The sequence below is a fragment of the Schistocerca serialis genome, chromosome 1 (assembly GCF_023864345.2).
Source record: "Schistocerca serialis cubense isolate TAMUIC-IGC-003099 chromosome 1, iqSchSeri2.2, whole genome shotgun sequence".
Classification (NCBI taxonomy): Eukaryota; Metazoa; Arthropoda; class Insecta; order Orthoptera; family Acrididae; genus Schistocerca; species Schistocerca serialis.
In genome coordinates this window covers 737,411,889-737,438,129 of record NC_064638.1, presented here as the reverse complement: position 1 = coordinate 737,438,129, position 26,241 = coordinate 737,411,889, and the positions used below count along the sequence as shown (strand labels likewise).

The 26,241-nt window shown below is 36.9% G+C and overlaps 1 protein-coding gene across 6 annotated transcripts in view; it reads right to left on the bottom strand.

Moving 5' to 3' along the window:
* LOC126481700 (carnitine O-palmitoyltransferase 1, liver isoform) overlaps positions 1-26,241 on the bottom strand; it is a 259,041-nt gene that overhangs the window by 17,005 nt on the left and 215,795 nt on the right. For 4 of the 6 annotated variants that reach the window (XM_050105668.1, XM_050105652.1, XM_050105676.1 and 1 more), the window contains 4 exons: positions 19,451-19,528; positions 2,933-3,047; positions 1,772-1,906; positions 1,517-1,651 (listed from right to left, as the gene is read on the bottom strand). In XM_050105668.1, the coding sequence (XP_049961625.1) occupies positions 1,517-1,651; positions 1,772-1,906; positions 2,933-3,047; positions 19,451-19,528 (463 nt within the window). Of the gene's footprint in view, positions 1-1,516; positions 1,652-1,771; positions 1,907-2,932; positions 3,048-18,621; positions 18,685-19,450; positions 19,529-26,241 lie in introns of all 6 variants that reach the window. The other 2 variants (XM_050105684.1, XM_050105691.1) reach the window with 2 other exon arrangements.

The window sequence follows — 26,241 nt, the reverse complement described above, 5'->3', positions numbered from 1 at the left end:
TACGAGAAACAAATCTATAATGTTTGGACAAAGTGTTCATAATGTGCTTCTTGACACAGTCATGTCATTAAATACGTGGGCATAACTTTGTAAAGTAATGTGAAATGAAACAAGCATGTGAAGATTGTGATAGGGAAGATGAATGGTCGACTTGTTTATCAGCAGAATTTTAGGAAAGTGTGGTTCATCTATAAAAGTGACTGCATATAGGACAATAGTGCGACCTATACACGAGTTCTGATTGAATGTTTAGAGATCTGCACTAGGTCGGATCAAAGGAAGATATCGAAGCAATTCAATTCAGAGGCTGGCTTCTAGATTTGTTACCGGTAGGTTTGCACAGCACAAAAGTGTTATTGAGATGCTTCGGAAACTCAAACGGGAATCCCTGGAGAGAACCTGATGTTCTTTTCAAGAACATTATTGAGAAAACTTAGAAATGTGCATTTGAATTTGACTGCAGTACAATCATACTGCCACCAACATACATTTTGCCTGAAGACCATGAATATAAGATATGAGATAAGGGCTGATAAGGAGGCATAAAAACGATGGCTTGCAGAGTATGTATGCAGATGTATAAAAATGTCTCATCAGTAACAAGGTCAGGAACACAAGCTACGACTGGAGAAACATGGGGAAGGAAATTGGCCGTGCTCTTTCAAAGGAGTCATCCCATCACTCACCAAGAAATTTATGGAAATCACAGAAAACCTAACTCCAGATGGTCAGGCTGGAATCTGAACTGTCATCCTCCTGAGAGTCCAGTGGCTTACCACTGTCACACCTCACTTGGTTCAACAGCAGGATACAGCCACCCTGCAAAAAAGGCTTGCCAATTTAGTGCTGGACAACAAAAAAACTGGTCAGAAGCCATACCATTCAAAACCATGATGTTGATATGGACTAAATACCCCACCCATGCACACCTCTGGTCACCACATGTGGATCACAGTTGTATGGTGGTTGAACTGAGAGAGGCAGGGTTCACTGTTGGCATTAGATTACCTACGGTAACCTACTGTCCCCACAGTGGGAATACAGGACTAGCTACAAGCAAGCAGGGTTTGGTCAATGCAAAGTGTGTTAAGATGACAGACAGGGTTAAGGGAACTGCTCATGTTAAGCAGAAGTTCTGAGTTCAAGTCCCGGTTCAACACAAATTTTCAACTTTCGCCATAGAATTATTTTGAAGCCCTATTTCAGCTCACATCAATCTTTACTTCATAATTAGCAATAAGACTGTTATCGATACATTATACAAATAAAGTACTCCAGTCCCCAGCCAAAACTATAGCTTCACCTCGTACATTGTTAACAATATTCTTTATATGATGAGATATTCAGAATAATTGTGGTCTAGTCATTATGTGAAAAATACCCCTTGCTCAACAATACCATATTTTTGCACCATAATTTTTCCAGCTTGCACTGATTGACTTTAAGCAATTTAACATTAGTTTAGATGACAGTAAACTGATTTATGTCATCTGCAATTTAATGAATTCCATCTTACCGTTGACTTGGGATTCATCATTGACATAACCCAAGCAGATGACTCAACAGTACATGGCCGAACAGTCTCCGTTCTTCCTTCACGGAACAGTCTTGTCATTGATGCTTCGTATGTAAGATTGAATTTCCCAGCATCCTAAAAATGTGAAGCACAAATGTTTTTGTGGTTTTGTGTGAAGAATCATACATGATTAAAAATATTTTTAGTTATAATTACTTCACACATGTCAGCCTCCAAAAACATAAAAATCTATACCCTGTAATAAGCAAGCTGTAAAGCCATCTGGATATATGCATCTGGGCTAGTTCTGCAACTCTTCATGAAACCTTTTCCATATGCATCATGGACGAGTATTCGCAAGTCAACATCATTCAACAACCCATTAGCAACCTGAAAAAGAGAAATGCATCACATTATGAATATACAAAATGGCAATCCTTAATTAAAGTACTCTTCAGAAATCTAATAATAATGTATGTAAAATATTTAATAGAGGTTAAGGAAACTTGATGGCTGATGGAAAAGCACACACAACTATGTGAGACCTCTCTCTAACACACAGTGCTTTTTCTGTACGATACAAAACACACACCATTCTTTTACAGAAGCAAGCACACCTCACCCACACATGCCTACCAACTCCGGCAGCTTACGCTGCTTAAGTTAGCAGTCGTGTGTGGGAGGTGTACTTGCTTGTGTGAATGAATGGTGTGTGTTTGTATTTTTCTGACAAAGGCTGTGGTCGAAACTTTGTGTGTAAGTGGCTTAATTGTGCCTGTCTGTAACTTAGGATGTTATCTTTACAGTAAGTAGCAATCTGTCTTTTCCTACATTATCAATAAATTGTTCTGAGAAATTGGGTGATCAATAAGTGATATTGCCCCAAAATGAATCAGCACACAATAAGAAAATTATGCTTTTCTTGTCAGTTTCTGTGACAACTGAACCTGCTCTGTTTGCTAGCACAAACTGTATTTACAATTTAACTTCTGTCAACACATGTGCTTCAGAACTGATAGACTCTTTTAAACAACTGATAACATTAATTAACAGACATAAGTAAAGCAGCTGTCACAAAAAATTAATTTGTTCAAGACAGTGTTTTACTGGATGTAGTTTCCACTGGAACTGTCATACCCTTGCCTTCGCCATACCTCTAAATGCACTCACCCAGCTAGTTATATGAACACATGCAGCTTAATGTGAAACTGACACAATGGTGCAGCTTGGCATTTTCAAATACACAAAACATTGCCGGAGGAAATAATCACAGTGACAGAGTCATTCAACCAACTGATAATAAAAATTTAAATTTTTTCATTCATAAGGTGGCACTTACCCACAGAATACGTAAACCACATTAACAGACATATGTGCATAAAAAAAGAGGAGTTGGTGGCAGCTGCTATGATATACCTGCAAAGAAGTTTCAATAGCTGTAATACATGATGGCTTCAGATCCCACTGTAATCTGACAGGTGCAGGAGGAGTGAATTCTGGAGTCCCTTTAGTGTGGCCGTCATTTGTGTAACTGTTCAATAAATTAAAAAAAAGGTTTATTAGGTACCTTGATAACAACTGTAGAAAAAACACACACATTTAATATCCATATTTGAAAGTAGGATTATTTTGTCTGCATATTGTATACTTTTAATTTAAGTACCACACTAATGACAAAAGAGAAAGAAAAGCAAATGTTATTTCAGAAAACGATGACAAAAAATATCAATGGCCCAGGAATAAACAGATTCAAGTAAAATCTCTGGCTTTTTCATGAACTCAACATAACTTTTTAGTTTTGTTTCAGTCTGATAATCATTGCTATAAACAATCAACAATAAATTTAATGTTCTGAAACATAATCATGTGAGTTTTATGTCTAATAGCGTACGAAAAATATAAAAGTTCTCACCCATAATGTGGCCTGTGAAAGCAAGAGAAAAAAATTAGCATTAAAGTGTAAATATATTTTACATCACACACAAAAACTTTTAATCTAAAATTATTTTTTTTATCTTCTGTGGTAAGTTTGTACATCCTCACAGCTTGTAATGAATAATAAAGATACCGCTCAGGACATGTTCAATTCTTAACAAGGATCCTGTATTTAAATGAGGGTATATTATGTTAACAAGCTATGAAATTCTGGCAGATGGAATTAAAAATTCCAACTATTTTAGCTTCTGATGTTCTTCACTGCACAGATATTAAGAAGTCAAAGTGAACATAGCTAAAAACGTATCTATGGAAGTGTGTACAGGGTTTAATTTAATTTTTTTACCTGTGAGAACAAAAGTGTTGGAAAGAAATGAGATGCCTGTTTTCAAGAGATTTAAACACAAACAGCTTATGAACAGATGAAAATGGTGCCAAGGCATGAGCATCATTTTATGAAATTGTATTAATCAAGAAATAATAATTGACTCTTAAAAATGTTATATTAACTCAGGATGTGTTATTTTCCAATAGCTCTAGGCAATAAGCATCTGATTACTATGTATGCAAATAACAAATATGGTATATGCTGTGCAGACAGTGAGGCTAACCTTAGTGAAAAGGTCCAGAGCTTTATTAAAAGGCAAGACATCACTTTGACAATGACAACTTAAAAGTTGACAAAAAAATTACCACTTTAAAGCAAATGTTTCAAACAGGTAAAATCCTTGAATGATGAGATTCTGTTCAAGATTTGTTTGCGATGAGTTCTTGGGCTTACAGGCATGACAGGCAATCATGGAAGCAGTAGGCTTCATGCCTGCAATAAATCAATACCCAGTCTATATGTATGAAGTTGGTTATCTCCTTATCTTAACTATGGAACCTGAAGGGTTGTGTATTTAAGATTAATATCTTATTTCTTATGTTATGGAAGAGCACTGTGGACCTGCCAAACTAATATGAAAGAATTTTTACACTGCAGGAGAGAGCCTTGAGGATCACAGTGAAAGTGAAACCAGAAACAACTTCTAAAGGTGTACTTGTTAGCTTTAATGTTCTCACAATTTATACCATATATATGGTACAAACTAGTATGTTTGTAAAAGAAGACACTAAAATCACAAATAAGAACATGCAAATACACAACTGTGATATGAAACACAAAATAGATTTTCATATTGGTAACAGAAGATTAATGTTAACATCAAAAAGTCTTTATGTCAAGAAGCTATTTTCCATAATTTGCTACCACCCAATTTGAAGACATTGATTGGAAATACTTTTGAAAGGGAACTTAGGCAGTACATTTTCTCAAATGATCATAAACACATGAATACCAATGTGACCAACGATCTTGTCTTAACAATAAATGTATTACTAAATTGGGTTTGAAAACAACTATATTGCTATGGACAGAATTATGTCCAATGAATTAAATTATTGTACAATAGCATAAAATTTTTTCCATATGCACAAATAATGCTGTGATTGTACCTTATCAACATTGCCCATCCATGTAAAAATACACATTATGAGTAGAAAAGAAACAAAAATAAAAGATACAGTTGGAATGTGTTTTCATTATGGGACCATAAAGAATATTAATCACACTGTGCATCTTCAGAAAGTGCTGACTTTATGATTGTTAAAACTACTGAACGCCTTTCCATCAAAAGATCAATAGTATCCTGGAAACAAAATTAGTGAGCAAAAAATGGAAACTAAACCAATCTTTTAGGATATTATATTCTCAGACAATTTATTACACCAAATGTCTATATCTAACGAGAATCATCAGGACGTGGTTATTTTGTACCAGGTCCTCGAAAAACACTCAAATTGCTACAGCTGCAGATAATGGAGTAACCTATCACAAGAGAGAAATTTAGATATTACCTATCTTTCATATTCACAATACTTTTTTTTTTTTTTTGTGGTAGGAATGGAGTGCTTACTCAAAGGATACAGTGTAGAGTCAGAGACAGTCTACTCAAAAGTGTGGCAAGTAGCTCTACAACTGAGTGGAACTATGTAATTACTATTCCATATTAGAATATAAGTGAGAAAATGTAGGCAAAAAGAGAACTTTCTGAAAGGAAAAAGTAAGTTAAGATTTTGGGTGAGAAGGGATACCACAGCCACAGAGGAAAAAAGAAAAGCTATAAAATGTTAGAAAATAAATGAGATCACCATCTGTGGACTACTAGTGCTGTTGGAAGATCATGTTTTTAAACAGTGTGTATAGTTTTCAAATATTAAATTGTAACTGCCACAGTGACTGAGGATTATTCTAGCATTCTAATTATGATTTGTCTACTTTAAAACAAATGTATCAAACCTGTAGAAATTTAACACACTAAAGGAAAATAAAAATGGGAACAGTAGAATAAACTCAAATTATATCTCAGTCCACACATCAATACCCACGACATCAAATTCTAGAAGTGGCTGAAGGAAAATTTTGGTAGTTGCCTCTAACAACTGTTTGTTTACATGGTATTACATATTTTTTTAGATGGATGAAGAATTTCTATCCCATGGGCATGTTCAAAAGGACAGACACATTACAGACAAATCTCAGTTTTAATATGTGCATTTTGAAACTTTTAAAGGAGATAGTATTACACGTACAGAGACAAGCAAAATGCCTTCAGACTTCAAAAAGAATGTAATAATTCCAATTCTAAAGATAGCAGGTGCTAATAGTTGTGAACATTGTACTACCAAACCATTAGTTTAATAAGTAATGTTGCAAAATACTGACAACTATTTACAGAAGAGTGGAAAAATTGCTAGAAGCTGAGCTCAGGGAAGATTAGTCTGGGTTTCAGAGAAATGTAGGAACATGCAAGGCGATACAACCCTATGATGTATCCTGGAAGATAGGTTGAAGAAAGACAAATCTATGTTTATAAAATTTGTAAGTTTAGAGTAACCTTTTGACAATGTTGATTGGATTACTCTTTGAAATTTTGAAGGCAGCAGGGATAAAAACAGGAAGCAAAAGGTTATTTACAAATTGTACAGATACCAGACTGTATTTGTAAGAGTCAAAGGACATAAAAGGGAAGCAATATTTGTGAAGGGAGTGGAACAGGGTAAAACCCTATCCCCGATGTTATTCAATCTGTAAACTGAGCAAGCTGTGAAGAAGACCAAGGACAAATTGAGAAAGGGAATCAAAATCTGGGGAGAAGACATAAAAAGATTGAGACCTGACGGCGTCATTGTAGTTCTGGCAGAGACAGCAAAAAGACTTGGAAGAACAGTTGAACATGATGAATAGTGTCTTGAACAGAGATTACAAGGAGGACATCAACAAAAGTAAAACAAGGTAGTGAAATATAGTCATATTAAATCTGATGTTGCTGAGAGAGCTAGATAAGTAAATGAGCCACTACAAGTAGCAGAGGAATCTTGCTATTTGGGCAGAAAAATAACTGATGATGGCTGAAGTAGAGAGGATATACCACTATAATAAAGACTGCCAGTAGCAAGAAAAGCATTTCTGAAAAAGAGGAATTTGTTAACATCTAACGTAAATTTAAGTGTTAAGAAATCTTATTGGAAGGAGCTCATCTTGAGCATAGCCTTCTATGGAAGTGAAACATGGACAATAAGTAGTACACATATGAAGAGAATAGAAGCTTTCGAAATGTGCTGTAGAAGACTATGAAGATTAGATGGGTAGACTGAATAACGAATGGGGAGATACTGAACCGGATTGAGGAAAAAGGGAAACTTATGGCACAGCATGGCTAAAATAAGGAATTGGTTGATAGGAAATGTCCTGCAGCATCAAGGAACTGTCAATTTGATAATGAAAGCAAGTGTTGGGGTAATAACTGCAGAGTGAGATCAAGGCTTGAATACAGTAAGCATCTTCAGATGTATGTAAGTTGTGATAGTTATGCAGAGACAAACAGGCTTGCACAGGATAGGTTAGCATGGAGAGCCGCATCAAATCAACCCTCAGACTAAAGACGACGTCGCCGCTGCCGCCGCCGAAAACGACAACGACAACGCAGAGCATTATTGAAAAGGGAAAAAACCATGGTATAACACGATAATCTACGATGACCTTCAGTTATTACAAAATTTTAACTATAAAGACAACAAATGACAGGAAATGATTTGGGTGTAATTTTTTTCTTTTCAGTCATTTTATATACCTAGTGTGTCTATGATCTTGGAATTTTGGTGGTGTTTTTGCCTTTTTATGTTTAGAAGCCTTGATTACATTATTTCTGATTTATTCAATGACAGATATCACTCTTCTCCCTGTATCTTTTCTACAGCAACACAATGATGTACAGATCTAAGTAGCTAACTAAAACGCTCTGGCATGATTGAGCGAATGAGTGTTTTAAGTCTTATTATTTGGTGAGAATGCATTAGTGGGACTGGCTGATGATGATACTTCTGAAATCGAAATTGTGGTTTGATAAGTTTGTTATTAACAACTACAGAGCACTTCTACCATTTGAGTACAGAGCCTCCACAAGTTGTTGGAAAAGAATGTCATTACTAATACTCGACAATCTCTGGCATATGCCATGTCATACTAACTACAGCAGAGCTAAAAAATATGATGTAAAACTCCCCACATCAAAGATGTCAGAAATACTACTAACCACAGCTTTCATTTTCAGAGAAACGATTTTCTTAACCTTAAAATTTGAAAGTAAAATATAGAAATTTATGGTACAACTTGATTATAAAAATGGGTGCATTTATAGAACTGATCCTGAGGCATTTGGTAATGATATAGGGAAAAGTAGTGGAAAGGGAGGGAGGGGGAGGGGGGTAGGTGTAATAATTTTAGAGGGATAGCGCAGCACACCTATAGTAAGGAGATTCAAATGGATGCAAGCTGCAGTAATTACACAAAGACGAAGAGAAACTAGTCTCTGGACTGAAGAGCACAACAACACAAAATTAAAAGTGGATCACATTTCACTTTGATAAAATTACTTGGGAGGCCACATTTTAGTAACTTGCTTCCTTTAAAGGAAAATGATTGAGAAATCTGCACTTTTTAGAACTAGTGAAATCACTTACTATGTACAAATTGTCATTCATGGTTATTTCACCCTATGCCTGTTTGTTTTGTCCCTTGTTTATTATCTTTGTAATATTGCTAGGATTATTAATATCTGACGTAATCACAACCATCTTAAACTTTTAGTCACTGTCACTTTTCTTAAAATATGTAGCAAGTTAAAGTCATCAGAAAAATTGCTTATGGACTAGCTATTACATTCCCTTCACAACCCTTTTCTCTTTAATATCATTTCTTACAAAAATCCAATAGAAATTGAAACATAATATGTGAAATTTCACTTTGAATTTCATCCCATGCACCCTCTTCTGATAGGTATTCAAAAAAAACTTTGTTCTTGTGTCATACCTCAGTCTCACCAGTTCCCTTGAGAAGCTCCTATTATTAGTAATTATTGCACACAATAATTTATACACAACAGGGAAAATAAATATTTGAGTATTTTGCAAAGTTCACCTTTCAATCCCCACATCACTAGTTTCTTTTCTGATACAGAAAATGACTCATCTCAGGCAGTGCTTTCTATTTGTGAAAAATGTCAAGGTATGTTATGGCTTAAATTCCACACTAAACTCCAGGTTCCTTATAAATGACTAAGTAAGTTAGCATTAAAGTTAGAGGAAGGCAAAAGCATACCATCTGCAATAATACCTCTTATGAAGCATGGCACTGTTCATACCAAATTTATAAGTAACACACTACTCTGAAGAGATCTGTATCAACACATGCTCCTGAGCACAGGTTTCCAAAACATACATTACTCTAAATATATTAGTATCGAAGACATCTTTTCAAGCATATAGAATCATTCATTCCATATCGATTCTATATTAGGAATATGCTAGTCCCGCACATTTATATTTAAGTTTTCCAGTTCTATAGTTACATAGTACTCATATAGGAACAGACTGACTGTGTAATCTGAACTACACAAGCCTTCTAACAAACAATAAGCAGAATTGTTTAATTTTTCAGATGTTGCACATTTTGAAGAAGTCAACATACTTTATCTTTCGGCAAATCTTTATCCATTTCAGGAAAGTCTTTTGTTTATCTAGTTCTTCTACGTATCAGATACCTGATTTCCAAATTTAACTTATAAAATAGCAAGTTTTTGTATATTCACTTTTCCTTTGTTTCACACATGATTGATGATACTAAAATTGTTCCCAAATTATTTATTTTTTTCCCACTTGTGAACTTTTCTTTGCTGCATTAGTAGATTTCTTTGTGACAGTCATACTTTTCACTCTACCTTGTGCTTTCTTTTGCACACATGTTTACTTCTCATTTTCCTACAACATACTTCTTCCCATTTTCAAATGCCGAAAATAACACACTTTGTTTCCAAGCAGGTGCTGATTTTTGTTGGTCTGTGTTCCTCAACCTACTTCCAATTCAGTCTTTCCTATGGCAATGGAGACGACAGTCCAATTATTCAAGTGCCTATTACTGGTAACAACATTACATGCAATAACCATTATAACAAAGTTGACTGTTCATTAACGAATGCTCTATGATGAGTATCACAACTCGCAACATATTTTCAAAGACTTTGTTACTTAGTTCATATAGGGCAAACCAAGATATCCAAGGGGCGTTCATCACATGGACCACACTTAAATTACACACTGACAAATCAGTACAAAAGTGACCAGTACAGTTCAGATCTTTGAATCACTACTTTCCCACTTCGTTATCCACATCCTTCATTTCTAATATTCCTATATGAGAAATAATGATCAATTTGCCACTGAAATCTCTTCATGTAATGGCATATGTACACTGTAGAATAGAAGTATTATTCAGTAGGCTAGAATAAAACTGTGTTAGTAAGATGTCCACACTGCAGTAGGTCCAGCAACAGCATATTCAAAACACTTATGAAGAGGAATATAATAAAAAAGGAAACCAAATATATAGTAAAAGCAGAGGCAAAGAAGCCATAAATGACTCCAGGACAAATAAGAATAGGTGAGAGAAACAAGTAAAGAAACTGTAAGAAATAAGACAGTAGAAAAAACTGACATGACACACAGTTGTATTAAACATTAGAAGTAAAACAAATAGGTGCTAACTTACACTGTTCACAAGAACCTACAAGGTTCAAAAGAATTGGCAGGCAGGTAGCAATAGTACACTGAAGACTTGTACAATGGAGAGATATGTCCCACAGTACGATAGAAATAGAGGATAAAACTGATGTGAAAGAAATAACATGGTCCTGTAATATGGTGAGAGGTTAACACAACACAAAAAAGATGTGAGGACAAACAAGTGAGCTACAGTATAAGATATACCAGAATAATAGAAAGAAAGCTTGAAGTTGTACTGGCTACGGAACATGAAGGTGGAGTAAGACATTCACAATTCTTACAAGTTGGGGCTAAAGTACAGTGATAGTGTGTAAGGCAAGCTTGAAGATTAACATTGCTGTGGTTCAGTTTGGATGCCAAGGAAGCAATACATGAAGTGAAATAAAACTCTACAAGAAGAATAAAATTCCAAGGGGGACAGACATCGAGGCTAAGATCTGTAGACGACATTGTCCTTCTGGCTGGATGCAAGGAAAACATAAGACCTGTTGAAACAAATAAGTAACATACTGAGCATGGAACATGGCTTAAGGACAGTAAAGACAAGAGAGAGGAAGAGTAATGGAAAAGAGAATAACAACTAGCTAAATATCAAAACTGGAAACAACACAGTAGTGGAAGTAGTGAAAGAAGTCTCCTAGTTAAGAAACAAGATCACATCACATGCCCAAAGCAAAGGAAACATCAGAAAGCCCAAATCAAAGAAAACATCAGAAGTAGATTGGCACAGGTGAAAAATTTTCTTCATTAAAGGAGTTCTGCTGTTATGGATATTGATATGCAACTGAAAAAGAATTTACAGGCAGATTATGTCTGTGGTACAGCACTGTCAGGAAGAGATACACAAATCACTGGAAATTAGAAGATGAAGATGATTTGAAACATGATGGGACACAAGAATATAAAACGAAAAATTAAGTGAACAGGTAAATATAAAAAGTACTAAAAAGAACAGGTGAGGAAAGAAGTCTCTGAAAGACAGGTTAATGAGACATTTGATTAGGCATCCAAGAATAATTTATAAGGCCCCATAAAGAACAGTAGGAGGGAAACTTATTAGGGATACACCAAAACTAGAATACATTAAGGATTATAAAATATGTTGCATGTAATGTAATAGGTATGCAAAGATGAAAAGAGAAACGCTAGATGCGGAAAGATGGAGGACAGCAAAAGATGGTGACAGCACTGAACCAGTAGAAACTCTCACAGCTTAGGACATTAAGCAGAATGCAGTTAATTTCATTATTTTAAATCACATATAGCTGTAATTAAGCACACTAATATGTAACTGAATTAAGGGGCTTCATTAATTATAGGGTGTTGATTTTCCAATTAAGGTTGTGATCAACTTGTGGTCCCAAATACCAGACAGCATTTATTTCCTGTACTTCATTGTTTTGGTACTATTTCTACGAGCTGTGGAATTCTATGAGAAGTACTGGATTATTTGTACCAAATCTTGTTTAAATCTAATGAAAATCCAAGATCCATTTTCTGTTAATGATCTGTTTACATTTTCATATTTTTCACTTGTTGTCTTTTCAGTAATAAGACTAGTACAGTTTTTTATTCCTAAACTTCTGTTATCTACAATGAAAATAGGAGACTGCTGACATATAACAAATAACAAAAGACCAAGACCAAAACACAGTGTACTCCTGATTATTCATGAGCGGATTACCCGGTTTTCATTGGTAAAACAGTGCTACCGAGCTGGTCTACTGAGAATCCTAGCTGATGAGGATGATTTGGTAGCATTCTGGACAAAGCTGACAATTTTAAATGCCATGCACAAGATTTCTGATGCCTGGCAGGAAGTCAAGCCACATACATTAGTTCGACCATGGAGGAAAGTTCTTCCATGTATAGAAGAAAGTGATTTTCAGGGTTTCAGTGATTAAGAAATAACAACACAAATCATGAATCCTACAATGGGTTAAAATGGTTTTCAAGATACTGATGAGGAAAACTTAAATGAGTAGCTGAAGACTGACCGATGTGAAGCCAGCTTCCTACATGTGAGTGACACCAGAATTGTGTCTGCTGCTTTTCAATGAAACAATGAAGAGGACATTAATGTAACAATGGAGATGAAGACAGTGACGTCTTCAGCCACTGTACTCCACTGCAACATGTTGATACTCTTCTAGATTATATGGGCCAGGGAAGGTTTCAGTACAATGACACTACTGTCGCAAAATAAATTCAAAATGCCAAGTGAAAAAATGTCAACTCTTCTCACAAGCAGACCAACATCACAGACTATATTAAGAAATTAACAGGCCTAAAATACCTATGCACAGAACTTGGATAAACTTTTGGACAAAGATTACACATTTAAAAATATCTCAATTATTCATGTTTTCAATTATTACCCCGAATAATTGCGAGTACACAATACATCCCTGCAGCACACCATAAATGCATCAAATTCGAAGTGCCTACAGCTATTTGATTGACATGGAACTAATACGTACTTCTTTCTGTCATACAGATAACATAAAAGCCATGAAACAGCTGTGCCCACTATTTGTGAAATATAACTGTCAAAGCATATTTGTTTTCATTATTTTGAATACTGTGTAGTCATAAAAATCCCAGAATCCTTCTGTTTGACTTGTTCATTTTGTCTTCACCTTTTGGTTCAATGACAGTTAATGAAGTTGTATTCTTATTTCTGCATGTAATAGTTACAAGAGGTACATTTGAACATAAAAACAGTACTTGTCAGTAGCAGGCATTTCAGATATTTGATCACTGGTTTGTCTAAATGCCAGTATAACTGTTGCTATTGCCTTCTTGAGTCATTCTTCTAAATTTCGCTTGTGTAGTGGACCTTCTACATGTATACTATTCATGTTTCCATGTATTCCATTACTGCTTGATTTAGACGTATGAGGATTTAGTTACGTAACTCCAAAATTGATTACATAATGTAAATAGGAACAGCACCAAAAGAGACAGCTTAGAGGAATATTCAAAATAAATTTTATTTAACTACTTCTATTGAAATATCATCTTTCAAAAAATGAACACTTCAGATAGGAATATCAACAACGCATGAAAAGATAGATTTCCAGATACCGTGAAGGAGACACGTTAACTTGCAGATAGGCACAATTAAAAGACACTTGCATAAAGCTTTCGGCCACAGCCTTCATCACCAAAAGAGAATCACACATCATTCATACACGCAAGCAAGCACACCTCATGCACACGACTGCCAACTCCAGCATCTTAGGCCCAACATGCTGGTATGTTAACTGCTAAAATATGGTGTCTAAAATATGGTGTCCATCCAACATAGAGCATTTTTCTTCTTCTCATTCTTACTGTTTTCTGTTGCTTCTCCTATCACATTTTCATTGCATCTTCCCACATTCCCTTAAAGATATTTTCGCGTAGTTTTGTTTTATTTGATATTAAGAGGATAGACTGCTACTCACCATATAGTGGAGATCTTGAGCCACAGACAGCAATATACAAAAGACTGCTAAACAAGTAAGCTTTTGGACAAAAGGCATTCTGAAACAAGCCCCCCCCCCCCCCCCCCACACACACACACACACACAAACCAACAATTTTCTCTGGTCATTGAGGATTTTCCATTGTTTTTTTTAAGTTGCCATACAGTAGCCAATTATTTACCTATTATTGTTTGCTTGAAGTTTTCATTTCATTTTCTCACTTTGTATCTGCAACTGTCTGCCTTTCAATTTTAGTTCAATTTCATCTCTGCAAGGTGTATTTTGATCCATTTTCTTCTCCAAATAGTACTAAGAAAAGCATGTTGTTCTCAGCATTTTCCAATACCTACCAGTTTTGAGTTTTTGCCATTTACAGTATGATATCAAAATTTTCCCAGTGAAGCTGTTTTTCAGACGTTGTCCTACTTTTACATTAAAATCCTCTATCATTTTGCAGCAGGATATGCTGTCATTTATCAGTTTTTGTACCTCTTAATAGAGAACTTTTACCATGTCAATAGAATGTGAGCCTTGCTGCTTATGCCTGAGACTACTTCAGTTTCAGTAATATTTGTTTTAAATTTATTATTTACAGTATAATCATCACCTTAAGTTCCTTCCTGATCTGTACCTTTATATTAAATGTGTTGTTGTTGTTTTTGTTGTGCTCTTTAGTCCAGAGACGGGTTTGATGCAGCTCTCCATGCTAGTCTATCCTGTGCAAGGATCTTCATCTCCCGGTACCTACTGCAACCTACATCCTTCTGAATCTGCTTAGTGTATTCATCTCTTGGTCTCCCTCTATGATTTTTACGCTCCACGCTGCCCTCCAATGCTAAATTGATGATCCCTTGATGTCTCTGAACATGTCCTACCAACCGATCCCTTCTTCTAGTCAAGGTGTGCCACAAATTTTTCTTCTCCCTAATTCTATTCAGTGCCTCCTCATTAGTTATGTGATCTACCCAGCTAATATTCAGCATTCTTCTGTAGCACCACATTTCGAAAGCTACATTCTCTTCTTGTCCAAACTATTTATCGTTCACATTTCACTTCCATACATGGCCACACTCCATACAAATACTTTCAGAAACGACTTCCTGACAAATCTATACTCGATTTTAACAAATTTCTCTTCTTCAGAAACGCTTTCCTTGCCATTGTCAGTCGACACATTTTATATCCGCTCTACTTCGACCATCATCAGTTATTTTGCTCCCCGAATAGCAAAACTCATTTACTACTTTAAGCGTCTCATTTCCTAATCTAGTACCCTCAGCATCACCCAATTTAGTTTGACAACATTCCATTATCCTCATTTTGCTTTTGTTGATGTTCATCATATATCCTCCTTTCAAGACACTGTCCATTCTGCTCAGCTGCTCTTCCAGGTCCTTTGCTGTCTCTGACAGAATTACAATGTCATCGGCGAACCTCAAAGTTTTTATTTCTTCTCCATGGCTTTTAATTCTACTCCGAATTTTTCTTTTGTTTCCTTTACTGCTTGCTCAATATACAGATTTAATAACATCGGGGATAGGCTACAACCCTGTTTCACTCCCTTCCCAACCACTGCTTCCCTTTCATGCCCCTTGACTCTTATAACTGCCATCTGGTTTCTGTACAAATTGTAAATAGCCTTTTGCTCCCTGTATTTTACCCCTGCGACCTGCCCTGCCCCTGCCACCTACGTATTAAACGTACGTCCAAATTTTAATTCTATTTGCTCTTTCAAATCATTTTACATTTCTGATACTCCTAAATATATCCTATTTCATCTCCATCCTCTTCCAACTCCACTAACCTATCTTAAGTCTGCACAACACTGCAAGTTATTGTCATTAAAAAAGTTCATAGTAGCTGTTGCATTTCTAAGGATCATGTTGTTGTTTTTTCAGCCATACCCTGTGTACCAGGGTGAGGATGCACAAACAGCTGCATGTGCCAAGTTCCCTTGATCCACTGCTCCCAATATTCTTTGACCCAGGATGGAATCTTACTATTACTATTATTACTGTTAATTATTATTACTATTATTATTACTATTTACCATTATTGATGCTGCAATTTATTAATCTAATTCAATCAATTCTTATTAATATGCTGATACTTGTGTTTTTAAGACGCATCACTGCATATTCACTTCTTAAATTATTTTGTGAACAAGCAGGTAATGATCTACAGTCTAAAATCTACTACATTTGCTTTTTAATTAATTTCCCACCATCATTGTTAGCTTATAAGCCATTATTGTTTCTATGCATTCCCTGTTTTTTTTCTTTTTTCCCATTTTCCTAGTTAGATGATGTTCCTGTTTCTCATTTTCTATCATATCATCTTTTGCTCCCTGTGGCTCCTGTATTATAATGTGTTTAAGTCACCACAGCAAAATAACTCAATGTTTCATTACACAAAATTATTGTACAAATTACTTAAAGTTATTTCTTGCCAAGCACTGATAGCAAAATTAGAACACTGTCAACGTGAAATCCAGTTTTAATAATGGAATAATTTACTGATAATATTATGCCAGGCAGGTTAAACCACACACACTGGCCAACAGTAAAACTTGGAAATTGTTATACATGAGAAAGAAAAATGTATAGCAGATGTATTCTGTTAACTAACGTCACAGGAAAAGAAAAAAAAAAAAAAAAATAGTGAAATTAGTTACAAATGGATCTGCATCTACATCTATACTATTCTGGAAGCCACCTTTTGGTGTGTGGTGAAGGAGCAGTAGGGGTGGAGGTATACTTTGTGTACTATCACCATTTCCCATCTTTCCTGTATCACTTTTGATTGGTAGATGGGGAGGAACCACTATTTGTAAGTGTGAGGTCTAATTCCACAGATTTATTATTGTGCAATCAATTGCAGCAACCAGTAATTAGTAATTTTATCAGATTTATTTTAGTGTCCTAATAACAACTTTAGATGTTTTTACGTGCACCTATGGAAGGTGTCACTGGGTTATTGCATGAAAGAAATAGTAGATATAATATTTGTTCTTAACAGTCACTTTTTCTTCTCCCTTTTCATTAGTGTGACTCTCAAAATATGAGCAGAATGCACTATAAACAATGCTCATTTCTCTTTTATATATGTATAAGACACGAAAACTTTGTTTATGGGGCAATGTGATTACAAAATTTTATTAGATGTCATCATCACATATTATATGGAAGTAGAATAATAACTTTCAAAAAGTACACAAATTACTGAACAGGATCCTGGAGTTCATCAGGGCTTTTAGGCCTCCTCGACCTTAAACTGGCCTCACAGTAAGGTACTTCCTTTTTTTCTTTTTCCGTATCTCATTTCTAGGTTACTAAATTGATTACAACATCATCTAAGTGTGTAAGGTCTGTGTCTGTATCTAAATAAAAGGCTGCTTGATTGCCATACACCTTTTTATTTTTGAAACATCTTCATTGTACTTCAATACATACTTTGTTCCTTACTGCATATGTTGTAATAGCTATGTGGTTAATTATGATAGCTATATGATTAAATTGTCTGTATGTTTCTGCATTACAGTCTTTGGTATTAATTCCCTAACATTAAGGTAAAAGTCACTTTTGGTGCACCACTTACTCTAGGTTTTGATGGTTTTTGGTTCCACTTAGAACTTTGTACGGTACTTCCTTCACGTATGTGCCATCATGGGCCTACATACTGGTGGCCTGTACAGTCCAGGAAGTTCTACTCTTGATTTCTATGTGCACTTTTCACTACATACACTTCACATCTTCACAAGTGTTTATTTTTTTAAATTTATGTTTACTGTCTGTACCTGCTAGTACCTTTTATTCGTATGGTGTGATGGCTGTATGCAGTTTGCATGCACAAGCGTGTTTGTGGATTTTTTTTTTTTTTTTTTATTTATTTTTTTTTTTTTTTTTTTTTTTTTTTTTTTTTTTTTTTTTTTTTTTTTGGAGGGGGGGGGGGGGGGGGCAGAGTGGGAGGGGGAAGGTACTGTTATGGCACTCATACTGGCTGTCATCACATTCTACAAATTTTTAGTCCCTGCAATAAGCTTTGGCCTATCTCAGTGGGAGATTTTCTGACAGTTCGGCTTCAATACCTAAAACAGCAATATCTACAGAGTCCTGCATTTTCCAACATTATTCAGCAGATAATTTATATATATCATGAATTTTAAATGTTATATAACACTCACTTGAGGTACATCTAAAGTTACTCTCTCTCATCTTAAAGGTAATGTGATGACACAATATATGTAATACATTATATTTATCATTTAAAGTCACTCATATTAAAACTGTTATCATGCTCCTACTTCAAGAAATTTGGAGACATTGGATAGGATTCATAAATGTTAATATATGTTTCACAAAAACACACATACATCACCATATATGAAAAAAGGTTGACATCAAACTGTAGTAAACATTCAATAAAACGAGGAACTACATAGCAAAGGAAGAGGCCCAGAAGAAAGAACTACACTAGTGCAAAGTAAGGGTAATACAAGAATTAAGAAATTTGTTACAGAAGGAAAAAAATAAACCATACCCCAACTCGAGTTCAGTTGCAAAAGAAAACTCCCACAAATGGCCCATGACTGGTGCATCAGCCCTGGCAACCAATGAAAAGAGTCACAGCCATTTTATACATAAGACAGAAACAGCGTGGTTATTAATAGAAGCCAATATATTCAGCATAGCAAGAAGAAAAATCAAATGTTTTGGAGAACTGCAAATAAGAAGAAAGGATTATTTGCAGAAATAAGAAAGAATTGAAATTATTGGGTTGTATATACTATTTCTGAAAATACACAAACAGACAAAATAAAAATACTAGAAAAAGATACGAACATTACACATGCACATTTTAAAACAAATACAAAGCTTCAAAGAAAAGGGCTACGAAGAGGCCACACCAAGCTCCTCAGGAGAGTGGTACAGAATGGAATTAATGTTAAAAGAAGAGAGTAGCTACAGCACATAAACCTGAAAAATAAACCAAAACCAGAGGTATGCATTTTTCACAAGTCATAATTGTATTAGCACAAAACTATGTATAAAATCCTCAGCCAGTTTTTAAAAACAAATAAAATGCTACTGCATGAACTGAAACTTTCTGTGCTAGTTATACCGGTACAACATGCAATACTCTGGCACCTCTTGCACAGTATTTGGCACAGGATTAACAAAATTCACAGCACAAGTAAGTGTATATAGCTTTTTTTCTGCTAGTATTAACAAATAAGTTAAATTTTTGGCTATGTAATGTACATTGCTGAGGCTTTTATACTGAAAACTTGCAAGATTTGCCCAAACAGAAAATTGAACCTCAAAAACAAATCACCCCTACAGAATGGTCTGCTGGAGTTGTGTTTTACCAGTTGTTCGCTGCAACTGCTGCTGCCTCCTCGACCACAACGTATTCCCACAGGTGCGACATGATAGCTGCATCTGCCCTGCAAGAACCCATCACACTCCTTTCACATGTTGCACCATCAGGTTTCTGTAAACCACACTAATGACTCCACATTACTCCCACTGAGGGACATAACCTAAAAATAACAGAGTATTGTTATCCACTTCAACTCTTCAACTGGATTCTCTGGTGACCACATATTGGTGAATCTGCAGTATACAAATTATATATAGTCATGTAACAGTCAACTGTAAAGTCTTCTTCAGAGTTGACTCAGCATGTATGAAGAGGCTCAGCAAGCTCTTATGTGGAATAGTAGAGAATGGAATACAGTAAATCTAACAAGCTATCTCAGTAAATGTCTTTACATGCCTGCCACTATAAGGAATGCACACAGACATATATTTCAAATGAATAATGTTAGCAGGCAGGAGCCATTATGCATCCTCATTATACATACTCAGTCATTAACAAAGACAACTGAAACTTCAGACATCGTGAAATTTCTTTTCTATGTCTCACTCAAAATCCTCCACTGTTATAAAATGAGTGTCCACAGTTATGGAGACAATTCTATTGAAGTCATTTAAAACTGAATTCTGCAGTGAACAAATCAAGAAATATTACTTTTCTGGTGTGACAGCATACTGTATGTTAAAATTGTGTGCAATATCAGAAACAAAATGCACCATTAATTCAAGTTAATGTAAACTTTAAACATAGGAGTACTTCAAAGAGGGAACAGCACACTCCTGTTTCTCTTCATTCAACACTGCACTAACAGTAACTTTATTTTAAAGTGAAATACATGCTAAGATTATACTGCATGACACATATTTACATATATTTAACTAACAACATTTAAACAGGAAGAAAGATCAAACATCTGACCCACAACACCAACTTTCTCCTTTTCTATACCATCAACAATTATTCATATAAAGAAACATAAAAAAGCATAGGTTGCTTGTAATATGAGAAAGTAACCAAAATGGAGTCTTAGATTTCTACGATCAGTATTGAAATTGGACAGTCTTATATAAAGTGTGTGTGTGTTGGGGGGTGGGGGGGGGGGGGGGGTGGGGGGGGGGGGGGGGGACACGCGTGCGCGCTGCGCATCATCATAAAAGTTATGAATAACAGAAAGAAAGCATTAAAGCAATGGCAACAAGATCAGTCGACAGTCATTTGATCGGTGTGGGGCAGTGGGCAAAAAAAGGAGTTTGATTATGCTGAAGTTGTCAGACCTATGGTTCTTTTTAATAAGGAAAATTCACATCATGGAGACAACCACCCTTCACTGCTGTACCAGTATATACTGTTCATCCTTATGTAGATAACTATATCCTAAAATTCTTTACTTCCCAAAAAATGTGAACATGTAACACCATGGACCTCCTCAGGATCACCACGTGGTGAGAAGTGCTTGGGTGACCACACGAGGCCATAAACAAAGAGAGTCAAGTAATGATTAATAAGCAATTAATCACATGACAGATTCAGGATCCTTTGGTAGCTAAGCTAATCCACTGGAGTACCTATAATTTCCCTATCAATTTTATTTGAAGTTACTTGAAAATTCAGTCACAATTTAAACCACTAATAAAATTTCCAAGAGAAAAGCGCCTTCATGATAATGATTCCTAATATGCTAAGGACCCAAATTCTGGAAGAAAGTTTTGGCTGTTCCCATTTTGAGAGGAGTTAATAATTTTCGCAAAATGATGGAAACTTTTCAAAACTACTTAAGTTTTAAACATTCGTTCTTCCTCCTTGTAGTGGCCTAGAGAAACAGCAAGATCTGCCTTCCCAGTGGTTGGAATTGAGCCAGAAAAGGAAACCTCTGTCGGCAAATTGATGTGATCAGCTCTCTGTCTCAGCAGGTATGCTTCAGCTCATGCCCTCTCATGCAGTTGACAATGGCTCTATTTTTTGAAGTCAAAAGCTTTCAGGAGTATGGCGTCAACTAAGCCATAAAAGGTCTGGCCATTACCATGTCCTGCCTGTTCAGTTTGAACTTTGAGGCAGACAAGCAGCCGCAGCTTTGTCGCCATCAGAGACATGTCTTACTACAGACATTTATCACTTTCCAACAGTAATGTCATCCACATAAAAATACCATTTCATTCACTCAGCAAGCTCAAGTATCTTGTACTATGACTACAAACCAATGGTGCCAGCTGTCTGCTAAGATTGACAGAAATCCCTTCTTTGTCATTATCTGCTCTCCTGGTTCAGTTCTCTTTTTCAGACTTGATCGTAGCTCTGTGTACCTAACTGTGGTATCAATATGTGCACTCTGTCATCGTCTATCATTGGGTGATGACAGTGAAGGCTGCCCATGACTAAGCATTCTAATATCAGAATATATCAATATTTTTGTTATGCCTTATTTCATTTTTACAATGTAAAGTCCCCCCCCCATGAACCATGGACCTTGCCGATGGTGGGGAGGCTTGCGTGCCTCAGCGATACAGATAGCCGTACCGTAGGTGCAACCACAACGGAGGGGTATCTGTTGAGAGGCCAGACAAACGTGTGGTTCCTGAAGAGGGGCAGCAGCCTTTTCAGTAGTTGCAAGGGCAACAGTCTGGATGATTGACTGATCTGGCCTTGTAACAATAACCAAAACGGCCTTGCTGTGCTGGTACTGCGAACGGCTGAAAGCAAGGGGAAACTACAGCCGTAATTTTTCCCGAGGGCATGCAGCTTTACTGTATGATTACATGATGATGGCGTCCTCTTGGGTAAAATATTCCGGAGGTAAAATAGTCCCCCATTCGGATCTCCGGGCGGGGACTACTCAAGAGGATGTCGTTATCAGGAGAAAGAAAACTGGCGTTCTATGGATCGGAGCGTGGAATGTCAGATCCCTTAATCGGGCAGGTAGGTTAGAAAATTTAAAAAGGGAAATGGATAGGTTGAAGTTAGATATAGTGGGAATTAGTGAAGTTCGGTGGCAGGAGGAACAAGACTTCTGGTCAGGTGACTACAGGGTTATAAACACAAAATCAAATAGGGGTAATGCAGGAGTAGGTTTAATAATGAATAGGAAAATAGGAATGCGGGTAAGCTACTACAAACAGCATAGTGAACGCATTATTGTGGCCAAGATAGATACGAAGCCCACACCTACTACAGTAGTACAAGTTTATATGCCAACTAGCTCTGCAGATGACGAATAAATTGAAGAAATGTATGATGAAATAAAAGAAATTATTCAGATTGTGAAGGGAGACGAAAATTTAATAGTCATGGGTGACTGGAATTCGAGTGTAGGAAAAGGGAGAGAAGGAAACATAGTAGGTGAATATGGATTGGGGGACAGAAATGAAAGAGGAAGCCGCCTGGTAGAATTTTGCACAGAGCACAACATAATCATAACTAACACTTGGTTTAAGAATCATGAAAGAAGGTTATATACATGGAAGAACCCTGGAGATACTAAAAGGTATCAGATAGATTATATAATGGTAAGACAGAGATTTAGGAACCAGGTTTTAAATTGTAAGACATTTCCAGGGGCAGATGTGGACTCTGACCACAATCTATTGGTTATGACCTGTAGATTAAAACTGAAGAAACTGCAAAAAGGTGGGAATTTAAGGAGATGGGACCTGGATAAACTGAAAGAACCAGAGGTTGTACAGAGATTCAGGGAGAGCATAAGGGAGCAATTGACAGGAATAGGGGAAATAAACACAGTAGAAGAAGAATGGGTAGCTTTGAGGGATGAAGTAGTGAAGGCAGCAGAGGATCAAGTAGGTAAAAAGACGAGGGCTAGTAGAAATCCTTGGGTAACAGAAGAAATATTGAATTTAATTGATGAAAGGAGAAAATATAAAAATGCGGTAAGTGAAACAGGCAAAAAGGAATACAAACGTCTCAAAAACGAGATCGACAGGAAGTGCAAAATGGCTAAACAGGGATGGCTAGAGGACAAATGTAAGGATGTAGAGGCCTATCTCACTAGGGGTAAGATAGATACCGCCTACAGGAAAATTAAAGAGACCTTTGGAGATAAGAGAACGACTTGTATGAATATCAAGAGCTCAGATGGAAACCCAGTTCTAAGCAAAGAAGGGAAAGCAGAAAGGTGGAAGGAGTATATAGAGGGTCTATACAAGGGCGATGTACTTGAGGACAATATTATGGAAATGGAAGAGGATGTAGATGAAGATGAAATGGGAGATACGATACTGCGTGAAGAGTTTGACAGAGCACTGAAAGACCTGAGTCGAAACAAGGCCCCCGGAGTAGACAATATTCCATTGGAACTACTGACGGCCGTGGGAGAGCCAGTCCTGACAAAACTCTACCATCTGGTGAGCAAGATGTATGAAACAGGCGAAATACCCTCAGACTTCAAGAAGAATATAATAATTCCAATCCCAAAGAAAGCAGGTGTTGACAGATGTGAAAATTACCGAACAATCAGTTTAATAAGCCACAGCTGCAAAATACTAACACGAATTCTTTACAGACGAATGGAAAAACTAGTAGAAGCCAACCTCGGGGAAGATCAGTTTGGATTCCGTAGAAACACTGGAACACGTGAGGCAATACTGACCTTACGACTTATCTTAGAAGAAAGATTAAGGAAAGGCAAACCTACGTTTCTAGCATTTGTAGACTTAGAGAAAGCTTTTGACAATGTTGACTGGAATACTCTCTTTCAAATTCTGAAGGTGGCAGGGGTAAAATACAGGGAGCGAAAGGCTATTTACAATTTGTACAGAAACCAGATGGCAGTTATAAGAGTCGAGGGACATGAAAGGGAAGCAGCGGTTGGGAAGGGAGTAAGACAGGGTTGTAGCCTCTCCCCGATGTTGTTCAATCTGTATATTGAGCAAGCAGTAAAGGAAACAAAAGAAAAATTCGGGGTAGGTATTAAAATTCATGGAGAAGAAATAAAAACTTTGAGGTTCGCCGATGACATTGTAATTCTGTCAGAGACAGCAAAGGACTTGGAAGAGCAGTTGAATGGAATGGACAGTGTCTTGAAAGGAGGATATAAGATGAACATCAACAAAAGCAAAACAAGGATAATGGAATGTAGTCTAATTAAGTCGGGTGATGCTGAGGGAATTAGATTAGGAAATGAGGCACTTAAAGTAGTAAAGGAGTTTTGCTATTTGGGGAGCAAAATAACTGATGATGGTCGAAGTAGAGAGGATATAAAATGTAGGCTGGCAATGGCAAGGAAAGCGTTTCTGAAGAAGAGAAATTTGTTAACATCCAGTATTGATTTAAGTGTCAGGAAGTCATTTCTGAAAGTATTTGTATGGAGTGTAGCCATGTATGGAAGTGAAACATGGACGATAAATAGTTTGGACAAGAAGAGAATAGAAGCTTTCGAAATGTGGTGCTACAGAAGAATGCTGAAGATTAGATGGGTAGATCACATAACTAATGAGGAAGTATTGAATAGGATTGGGGAGAAGAGAAGTTTGTGGCACAACTTGACCAGAAGAAGGGATCGGTTGGTAGGACATGTTCTGAGGCATCAAGGGATCACCAATTTAGTGTTGGAGGGCAGCGTGGAGGGTAAAAATCGTAGAGGGAGACCAAGAGATGAATACACTAAGCAGATTCAGAAGGATGTAGGTTGCAATTGGTACTGGGAGATGAAAAAGCTTGCACAGGATAGAGTAGCATGGAGAGCTGCATCAAACCAGTCTCAGGACTGAAGACCACAACAACAACAACAACAATGTAAAGTCCGGGTAGGAATATCAACAATATTGTGTGCTTGTGCTGCTTTAAGGCAAAAAGTACTCTAGTCAGTACCTGAAGAAGTTGTGATAAAAACTGGGGCCTAAGCCCCAAAGGGCCATTTTCTAAAGGGCCATAGTGTGGTGGAAGAAGGTAGAACTGTAGGTTGCAGCTAAGGGGCTTGCTAAGGTGCGGAGACTGGCCTAGCCATAACAGGCGAAATTAGCAGCACACCAACTGCTGGGCTGGAAGCCATGCTGGACATGCCTCCACTACACCTTTGGGTCAAGAAGGAGGCAGCAGCTGGGGCATACAACATACTTAAAACTGGAAAAAACTGGATTTCATCAGGATATCCAGACTCACACACTAACATAGTGAATGAGGTAAACACAGTAATGGCTGAGGAAAAGGTTGCCGACTATATAATAACTCTCAACTGCTTCAACAAGCCTTACAATATAATAATTGGAAGCAGTGAGCAGTGGGAAGAAACAGTTCAACACCATACGGGGGACATTGTTTGGTTCATCGATCGGTCAAAATCAGACCAAGGCATTGGGGCAGGGGCATACGGAGCTCAGCCAAGACTGGAGGGCATCATCTCTCTAGGAAAACTGGACTCTTTTCCAAGCTGAAATTACTGCAATCGAGGCATGTGTGGAGGGGAATATGCATAGGCGCTACAATGACCATAACATCTACATCTAATCAGACAGCCAGGCAGCCCTGAAATCACTGGCAGCTCCTGCAACAAGATCTAAGATTGTTGCAGAATGCCACAGGGCTCTGGTGGAGCTACGGGGAAGCAATAGGGTACACCTAGTGTGGGTCTCTGGCCACTCAGAGATCCGTGGCAATGAACAAGCTGACAGATTGGCCAGGATGGGGGCAACAACTCCATTTTTGGACCAGAACCTGTCCTGACAATCACCAAGACTATGATCAAACTAGAACTAATGGAACTGGCTCAGGAAATAGCACGTAGAATATTGGACCAAGGTCCATAAACAAAAACATGGTAAGGTAATGATGCCC